The 9,921-nt window shown below is 44.4% G+C and overlaps 1 protein-coding gene across 1 annotated transcript; it reads right to left on the bottom strand.

Moving 5' to 3' along the window:
• Positions 1 to 1,648: 1,648 nt before the first annotated feature.
• LOC145362371 (putative G-protein coupled receptor 139) lies at positions 1,649 to 6,983 on the bottom strand. The gene is made up of 3 exons (XM_080218431.1): positions 6,884 to 6,983; positions 4,534 to 4,629; positions 1,649 to 2,547 (listed from the first exon to the last, which is right to left on the bottom strand). The coding sequence occupies exons 1-3, from the start codon at positions 6,981 to 6,983 to the stop codon at positions 1,649 to 1,651; spliced, it is 1,095 nt and encodes a 364-aa protein (XP_080074557.1).
• Positions 6,984 to 9,921: the final 2,938 nt, after the last annotated feature.

Here is a 9,921-nt window from a genome sequence, read left to right as displayed (position 1 = left end):
GGGTAATTTTGTATCCAAAGCCAAATATTATTGGCTGCCACTGGGAGAGTTTTGAAAAAGTTCATGATTACCGTCTCTTCCACTGGGGATCTGACCAGTGTCTGTTAATTGTAGCCAACTCAAGGCATCTTCCTTTGCAACTCTGTTGCCTAGTTGCCCATGTTCAGAGGGCAATGAAGTGTCAACCACATTGCTGTGGCCCTTCCCTGGGACATTGATAAACACAGTAAAAAGTCTGACAACACCAGGTTTAAGTCCAATCGATTTATTTGATAGTAAATTCACTAGCTTTCGAGGTTACCCTCTTTGTCAGGTGAATGGAGAGTTCTGGTGACAAACATTCACCTGACGAAGAGGGTAACCTCGAAAGCTAGTGAATTTACTATCAAATAAATCGGTTGGACTTAAACCTGGTGTTGTCAGACTTTTTACTGTGTTTACCCCAGTCCAACGCCGGCAGATCCACATCATGACATTGATAAACCAGATGGGTCTTTCTGAAAATGGACAATGTTTTTATGGTCACTAACGAATTCTAAACTCCAGATATATTTACTCAAGTTCCACCATCTGCCGTGACGTGATCAGAACCCGTGTGCCCAGAACATTAGCTGAGTTCCTGCATTAATGCTCAAGTGATAAAACCTACAGTCCATCACATCCACACCTGAGTGTACACATCCTGAATTCCAGTTACCCAGACACACCATACTATGCATGTCTGCAGGGTTCCCGGATTGGACAGCATTAACTGCCTCAATCAGGGAGCTCATATTCCAAAGCTCCACTTGATGGTTATCGTTGAAGTCCTTAGATATATCTCTCTACCTCTTTCTATGTTTCTTGTGGCTCTCTCTCTGTCACTCTTTCTCTATGTCTCTCTGTGCCTCTGTCTCTCTCGATGTTTCACTCTGTCTTTTGCCGTCTCTCCGCCTTTCCCCCACTCTCCCTCTGTCTCTCCTGCCCCCTCCCCCCAGTGTCACTCTCCTACTCCCACTCCCTGTCCCTCTTTAATTTATTTGTCTCTCTGCCCCCCCCCCACCCACCTCACTCTGACTTTTGCTCTTGCTTTGTCCATTGTGCTTTTTCAGTCCCACTCTTTCCCATTCACTCCTGCTCTGTGTCTCAATATCTCTGTTTCTATCTGTCTCTGGCTATTTCCTTCTGCATCACTTTTTGTCTCCCGTTCCCCCCTCCCCCACCACCCCCCCACCGCCCTTGTCTCCCTCTCCCTCTCGTATTACAAACTCCAATCTGTCTTCCTCTATTTCCCTTTCTCATTCCCTGTATATCTCTCTTGCCATTTTCCTCATAATTTCTGTCTTTCTCATTCCCTGTTTATCTCTCTCGCCATTTTCCTCACTATTTCTGTCTTTCACATTCTGTGAGGCTCTGTCTTTGTCTCTCTTCTATCTCTCTGTCTCCCTGTTTATTTTCCTGTACCTGTTAGAAACTCTTTCAAATTCTTTGCTCTCCAAGTCTTTGTGCCTTTCCCTCTCTCTGCCACTCGCTGTCTAATAATCTCAATGTTGCTAACATTGCCTCTCTATCTATCTGTCACTCTTTCTATTTCTGTGAGGCTGTTTGGTGATTTACAGTTTGAATGCCCAATAGGAAGAATCAGAGGTCTTGTTGTTGTCATTTCCTCTCAGGCTGTATTGAGTTGAAAAATTGCAGTAAGGGGATATTTCAGTAGATTTTTTAGCTGCTGCCTGAACTGAGTTTGTGTCACAGCATAAATAGCAGTATTTGTACAGCAACTTGTGAGTTGCAGCATGAAGCCCAATTCCATAACATAAAAGTCTAATCTAAAATTAAACCCCAAATCATGCATGCGATTCCATACTGAATAAACCATGAATGTTGACCATAAGATAATGAAGTTGGCTGAGATAAAAAATAGGAAAATGATGGATTTCCTTCGACTCTCCAACTCTGGGTCTCTGGGCTTCTCACTGCTGCGGTGAGCCCGGAGTCTCCTGCGGGCTCTGCTGCTCACTAAAATGTGTCTGACGGTGAGAGCATTCAGCAGCAGAATCAGGACGAATGGGGCACACGGGGTTAGAATGTAATGGAGGAACTCGATTGTTCCCCAGGCCAGAGATTCTATGGCATCGCTTGTGACGTGACAAAACCAGGGGAGGTTCTGCAGCCGATATGTATTTAATAACATAAAATACCAGATAATGTTCTTTAAACAGCTCAGCACTGTCACTGTTCCCAGAACCACAGACGCCGATTTCTCAGTGCAATATTTACTTCTCAGCTTGGGGCAGCAAATGGCCACAAATCGATCAAAGGTGAAAGTGACGGTGAACCAGACAGAACAGTCAGTGGCTGCATAAAGCAGGACGGCGTGGATGTTACACACGGGAACAGAGCGCACAAAATAGAAGTGTTCCTGATAAACAATGGGAATGTGTCTCAATATCAGGTCGAGGATAATGACCAGCAGATCCCCCGCTGACATGGCCACCAGGTAACGAGTGACACATTTGGACAGACCACAGTTTCTGCTCCTCAGTGTCACAATTGTGATTATGTTCACTGTCAGGGAGGGAAATACAGAATAAAATTAGATATGATTCAATGGACGGAATTACCATTTAGGCTTACGATGGGTTAAAATTTTTAAAAAGTACAAAAACACAACAATTGGAATATATATTTTTAAGCCAGCACGTCTTTTGGAGTGTGAGAGGAAAGTGGAGCATCTGGAGTAAACCTGTACAGACACAGAGAGAATGTACAAACTCAACACAGACAATGATCCAAAACTGGAACTGAACCCAGGTTCCTGATGCTGTGAGTCAGCAGTACTAACCACTATGCCACTGTACTGCTCCTTGGTAGTGACACAAAGTTAACATTTGGGAGAGAGCTTTCCAGGGAGTCCTCAACATTATCCCTCACTCAGCTACAGGTAAATATCACCTCTGCCTGTGAAGGATTTGGAGGGTAAGAAGGATGAGGCAGTAAACCCTAACAGAAGATGCGGAGTGGAGTCCTGTAGGTGGTAATCTGTTGTCTCTCAGACAGCTCACTGACAACTCCCACAACAGAGCTGGTGCCAAACAGTGTTGGTTTGACCCTTTCCTCTGGACAATACTAACAGTTGGCAGAGGGAGATCCTGATGCCCTGAAGCACAGAATCTCTATTAGATTTACATCTCCATGAGTCCTCTCTTGGCAAGAATGTTGTCAATATATGCACCAGGGAAAAACTCAAACAAAGGCCAGTAGCAAAGGAAAAGCCAAGCAAGCTGCCTAATGACTCTCATCCTGTGACTCCGACAACCAATATTATGAAATGCATGAAAAGGTTAGTCATGGCATGAATCAGTTCCGGCTTCCCAGATTTCCTGGATCCACTACGGTTCACTACATCCACAACAGGTCCAAAATCCCATCTCTCTGACACTACAGTCAACCCTGTAACACCGACTCATGTTTTTCGACGACAGCTCAGCCATTAACACCATTATTCCTATGCGTGTGTCTGTGTGTGTGTGTGTGTGTGTGTGTGTGTGTATGTGTGTGTGTGTGTGGGCGTGTTGTGTGTGAGCACCAGGGTACTTGATGAATGCTCCTAAGTGTGTGTTATTCCGGAGGCTTACAACAATGTTGGCTTCTGAATTTGTGTGTGAGTGTGAACAAGTGTCTAAATCTGATTGCTTCTATCAGTAAATGTCTCTATTAATGCATGTATGTTTGTGTTTCTGTGACTCCAGGAAAGTTTGTGGTGGTACAGGGGACAGTGTTGTTGCCTCATAGCACTAGGCTCCCTGGTTCAATTTCAGGCTTGGCTACTGACTGTGCAGAGTCGACTCGTTCTCTCTGTGTCTGCGTGGGTTTCCTCCAGGTGCTCCGGTTTCTTCCCAAAATCTGAAAGTTGTGCTGGTTTGATGCATTGGCCGTGCTAAATTCTCCCTCAGTGTACCTGAACAGGCGCCGGAGTGTGGCAACTCGGGGCTTTTTATGGCAACTTCATTGCAGTGTTAATGTTTGCATACTTGTGACATTGATGAATGAATTTCAATACGAAACATGTTTTCTCTTGAGATCCTGCTGTGCAAACATGATCAATAAAATGCATCCTGCAGCCCGGTGACTGGGTGGGTAATTGGCAGTGAACTGGCGTTACATGTAGATGGTAAAAAACGATTCTGCTTTAATATTTTTCTCACAAAGGATTAGTGTTAGGTCGCATGTCTATGGATAGTCACAGCACACAGAAGACACCCTAGCCCATAGGCACTGAGACAATTGTCAGCGGCTGAAAGAATTAATAATAGGATATAGTGATTCAACAGAAACAACAAGAGCAGCAAACCCAGTACAGTAAATGACAAGGAAATCAATACAGTTAAACAGCCTTTCTAGAATTAGGAACTGGGGACAGAAATTTACAGCCTCACTTTTCTGAAAACTGCAAAATCCTACCCATGTTCAACAGACCTTCCCATGCTCTGACCCTTGCCTGCTCCGATTCCAGTGGCAGTCGGACTGGTACAATTCCAGACAGGGACTTACCCGGAACTCCAACAATCGCCAAGATGGGATAGTAAACGAACTGAATCACCTTCAGTAGACTTTCAATCCGATAAGCTAATGGCATCCTCCAATTATCTAAGGTAAACAAATAAATCCAATTATAGAAACTTTTGTCCATGACTGGAAACTTCCAATCCATTGTTCCCAGATTCTGATCCATTGCTGGAACTTTCTGGGTCATTGTCCCCAGATTCTGATCCACTGTTGGAACATTCTGGGCGATTGCTCCCAGATTCTGATCTTTCCTCTCGCTCCCTCTCTCTCCACAGCCGCTGATCCCTGTTAGTGTTGGAGTTGTCGCTCCCGCTGACTCAATGGGACAACACATTGAACGGAATCCCTTACTATTCGAAGGGGGACATCCCTCCAGGCACACTAATCAGATCCATGGAGACTCACATCAATTACAGTCACTAAACAAACAGCCTCACCTCACCCTGTTCAATCCAACACTTTTTACACGCAAAGAAGAGAATTTACAGCCTAGATGCGGCGTTGAAGTTCAGGGAAGTATGGGAAGTTGGAAATAATGGAGAGGCAGACATGACAGTGCAGAAGGAGGCCATATGGCCCATTGAGTCTGCACCGAGTCTCCGACAGACCATCCTACCCGCATTGGAATGATCATAGTATATGTTTTCTTTTAAGATCAATGTAAAGGTTTAAGTGTGGAGACCTGAACGCACCTCTCAATGCACAAATATTATTGGTTTCGAGATAATTTACTTTAGCATTAACATAAACCCATTTATATTATATCAGGATATGCCCGCAAATATTACCGTAAGGATAATATACATCATTGAACTTTTTGCCATTCATCGCCTCCAATAAATTCGTGACTTGATTCATTAAGCGCTAAAATCATTCATCTTTTTTTCAGGCTTTAGAGTAAGAACAAAGAAAATTACAGCACAGAAACAGGCCCGTTTGGCCCTCGAAGCCTGCACTGACCATGCTGCGTCGACTGAAGTAAAATCTTTCCCCTTCTAGGGTCCATATTCCTCCGTTCCTATCCGATTCATGTAGTTGTCAAGACGCCTGTTAAAAGTCACTATCGTATCCGCTTCCACTACTTCCCCCGGCAATGAGTTACAGGCACCCACAACCATTTTTGTAAAAAAAATCTGCCTTGTAATCCCCTTTAAACCTTGACCGTCGCACCTTGAACCTGTGCCACCGAGTAAATGACTCTTCCACTCTGGGGAAAAAAAAGCTTCTGACTATCCACTCTGTCCACCCCTCTCATAATCGTGTAGACTTCTATCAGGTCACCCCTCAACCTCCGTCATTCCAGTGAGGTCAAATTACGTTTTTCCACCTCTTCTCCCAAGTCTCCAATCAATCCTGATCTTGTTGTATCCTCTTCTGGTCCTAACCGTCATCTGCAAATCCACCAACTTTTGTATCATCCGCAAACTTGCAACCTTTCTGTCATACACAATGTTGCAAAGAGCAAAGTTCCCAGCTTAGTTCCCTGAGGAGCGCCACTTGTCATAACCATCATTCAGAACAAAAACAACCTCCCACTGCTACACTCTGTCTTCTTTGACCGAGCCAGTTTTGTATCAACCTTGCCAGCTCACCTCTGATCCCATGTGATTTCATGTTCTGCGTTAGTCTGCTAAGAGGGATCTTGTCAAAGGCCTTACTCAAGTCCATGTAAATAACATCCACTACCTTAACCTCATTAATCATCTTATCCGAAAACACTCGATCAAGCTAGTGAGACACAATTTCCCCTTCACAAAACCACGTTGCCTCTCACTAATACGTCAGCTTGCTTCCAAATGGGAACAGATCCTTCTCGAAGAATCCTCTTCAATAACTTTCCTACCGTTGATGTAGGGCTCATGGCCTGCAATTAACTGGATTGTCCTTGCCACTTGAAGCATAGACAGCAAAATCACTAGCGGCTGCATTGTGGTGGCACAGTAGTTAACAGTGTTGCCTCACAGTGCCAGGGACCAGATTTTGAGTGCTGGCCTTGTTCACTGTGTGGAGTTTGTGTGTCCTCCCCTGTGTCATCATGGGTTTCCTCCAGGTGCTCCGGTTTCCTCCCACAGTCCAAAAGACCTGCTCGTTAAGGCGCATTTGCCATGCTAAATTCTCCATCAGTTTTGCTCGAACAGGCGCCAAAGTGCGGAGACACGTGGGTTTCCACAGTAACTTCATTACAGTGTTAATATAAGCAGACTTGTGACATTACTAAAAAAACTAAACTCCTCGTCTCCATCCAAACCAAAGATATATTCCAATAACCTCAACATAAGTTAGGGAGGAAATGGCCGAGTGGTATTATCACTTGACTATTAATTGAAAAACTCACCTAATGTCTGGTGGATCATTGGGTTGAATCCCACTACAGCAGATGGTGGAATTCGAACTGAAGGGACGTTACAGTCTATTGCTCTCAGAATCTGAGGCATTGCTGTCTATTGTTCTCAGGTTTTTTATCCAGTATTGGAACATCGTAGCCTATTGTTCTCAGATTCTGATCCAGAATTGTAACATTGCAGTCTATTGTTCTCCAGTGCTGCGGAATTTTTGTTATGAAGTGAAGTTGAATAGACTGGGGAATCCGCCGCCCTTTCCTATTCTGGCCTACATATCACTCCAAATCCTCATCACTATGCTTATTTCATAACTATCCTGTAAAAGGGTTAAGCGAGCCATTGAGTTGATTGGTAACTAGACACAAGCTACAAATGCTGGCCCAGCCAACGACATCACGTCCATGAATGAATGAAAATAAAAATAGTCATTCACATTGTGTTTGCTTTCTTGTGGAAAATGATGACACATCTGGTGTATTATTATTATTTAAAATGGGTTTCCTTTACTTATTAACCTTACCTAACCAGTGGTTGGGGTGATGTCTCACAGCACCAGGGACCTGGGCTCGATTCCTGGCTTGAGTCACTATCTGTTCAGAGACGACATGTTCTTTCCGCGTCTGGGTGGGCTTCCCCCTGCTGTTACGATTTCCTCCCAAATTCCAAAGATGTGCGGGTTAGGTGGATTGGTCATGCAAAGTTGCCCCTTAGTGTCAGGGGGATTAGCGAGGGTAAATGCGTGGGGTTATGGAGATAGGGCATGGGTTGGTTTGTGTTCAGTGCAGACTAGAATCGCCTCCATCTTCACTGAAGGATTCTATGATATTCCCTACGTTATTAAGGCAGGTGTGGTTCAGAACGAGAAAACTGAACAACCTTTACTCAAAGACAAGACATTGCACATATTACAAATGCCATCTCACAACAGAACATTTTGTGAAACTGAGGGAAATGGAGAGCATGTTTCATTTCGGTGGTCTTTTATTAGGAAGAATTCAGATATTTAGTATTTTTCTAACCAGTGCAGAGTCAGGGAAAAGACAGAGGGAGAGGAAGGAAGAACAAATGGTCCTGTGATAAGAGGGAAGGCTGGAGTTTTTTTTTATTATTTGACAAAGGGAATGATGCTAAGAGACAATAAGAAATCTCACAACACCTGGTTAATGTCCAAAAGGTTTATTTGGAATCACAAACTTTTGGAGCGTTGCTCCATCCTCAGGTGAGTGGAGAACTGGGTTTACAAACACGGCATATATATACTATAAACACACACAGATGCAAATGCAAATAAGTAGTTGGAATGCGCGTCTCTACAGGTAATTAAGTCTTTCGAGCTACAGAAAATGCAATTGTCGAGAGGATGACTCACAGGTTAAAGAAGTATGAATTGTCTCAAGGCAGGATAGTTAGCAAGATTTCACAAGCTCAGGCCAAATACTGAGAACGATATGCAGTAAAGCAAGAACTCAACATTGAGGCCGTCCTCGTGCAGAACTTGGCTATCAGTTTCTGCCCGGTGATTATGCATTGCCGTGTGTCTTGAAGGCCACCTTTGCAGGACACTGACCCAAAGATCGGAAGCTGAGCGGGATTGACTGCTGACATTTTCCCGGATCAGCATTGCATCGATCTCCTCAGTATTTAAACACAGGACATGACCGACACATTATCCTTCATCATCCAGTACTTTCTCAAGGCAGAAAAGCTATGAGATCTTCTTCGGAGCCTTCAACATGTCATCGATGAAGACAAACATCTGGTCAAGGCCTCCCCATACCCCCAATACCTGCCTTCAGACAGCCACACAACCTCAAACAGACAATTGTTGCAGCAAACGACCCAGCCTTCCGGAAAATAGCGATCTGGACACCAGATACAACCTCTGTAGGACGTGCCGGATCATCGACATGGGTATCACCATCACAAATGAGGACACTATCCAGCAGGCACACGATATATACTCATGTGACTCGGCCAATGTGGTCTACCTTATACACTGCAGGAAAGGATGTCCCGAGGTGTGGTACATTGGTGCAACAATGCAGACGCTATGACATTGTATAAATAGATACCGCAGGACAATCACCAGGCAGGAGTGTCCCCTTCCTGTCGGAGAACAGGTCAGCAGTAAGGGGCAATGAGCCTCTGATCATTGGGTCAGCGTTCTCCAAGGCAGCTTTCAAGACACATGACAACACCAAATCACTGAGCAGAGACTGATAGCCAAGTTCCACATGTGTGAGGATGGTTTCAACCCGGACCTTGGGTTCGTGTCCCACTACATGTAAACACAAACATTTGGCCTGAGCTTGCAAAATTCTACTAATTGTCATGGTTTGAGACAATGCATACCTCTTTAACCTGTGATCATCTCTCTCTCTATTCGCATTATCTGTAACTGTAAAGACTTGATTACTTGCAAAGACTTCAGTTGCAACCATTACCTTGCAATTCCGTCGATCTATACAGGCCCTGTTTGTGAACTCTCCATTCACCTGATGAAGGAACAGTGCTCCAAAAGTTGCTACCAAATACAGCTGTTCGACTTTAACTTGGTGTTGTGAGACTTCTTTCTGTGACGACTCCAGTCCAATGCCAGCACCTCTACATCATGGCTATCACCAACAGCAACAAACCATCGGTTCAAAGTGGAGAGGATCTTCAACGATACCACCCACATCAACACAAACATCAAATTCCTACAAAATGCAAGAAAGCAAACAAGGTCCCAAAAGGATACAGGTCACGAACTCAGTCAATGCGGCCGACAATACAGATTATGCCGAGAGACGTTGCTGTTGCACCTCTCTCACACTCCTCACCCACCTTGTACATTACTCTACAGCGGGTGTCACAGCCTGGAAACTAAGATGGAGACAATATTGAAGGTGGCAGTGCAAGTGGAGAGTGTGGTGAAGAAAGCCTATGGTATGTTAGCCTTTATAGGAAGGGGTATAGAATATAAGAGCTGGAGTCTAATGTTGCAGTTGTACAGAACGTTGGTTAGGCCGCATTTGGAGTACTGCGTCCA

Source organism: Carcharhinus amblyrhynchos, unplaced genomic scaffold, assembly GCF_965287045.1.
Source record: "Carcharhinus amblyrhynchos unplaced genomic scaffold, sCarAmb.v2.hapA scaffold_38, whole genome shotgun sequence".
NCBI lineage: Eukaryota > Metazoa > Chordata > Chondrichthyes > Carcharhiniformes > Carcharhinidae > Carcharhinus > Carcharhinus amblyrhynchos.
This window is presented reverse-complemented; position numbering and strand designations above follow the sequence as displayed.

Excerpts from the sequence above, each read along its gene's own strand:
- LOC145362371 (XM_080218431.1), bottom strand. The coding sequence starts at position 6,983 with ATGCCTCAGATTCTGAGAGCAATAGACTGTAACGTCCCTTCAGTTCGA. Across the intron at positions 4,630-6,883 it reads AATGATCCACCAGACATTAG|ATAATTGGAGGATGCCATTA; the intron begins GTGAGTTTTTCA and ends TGTTTACCTTAG. Across the intron at positions 2,548-4,533 it reads GGCGATTGTTGGAGTTCCGG|TGAACATAATCACAATTGTG; the intron begins GTAAGTCCCTGT and ends CCTCCCTGACAG.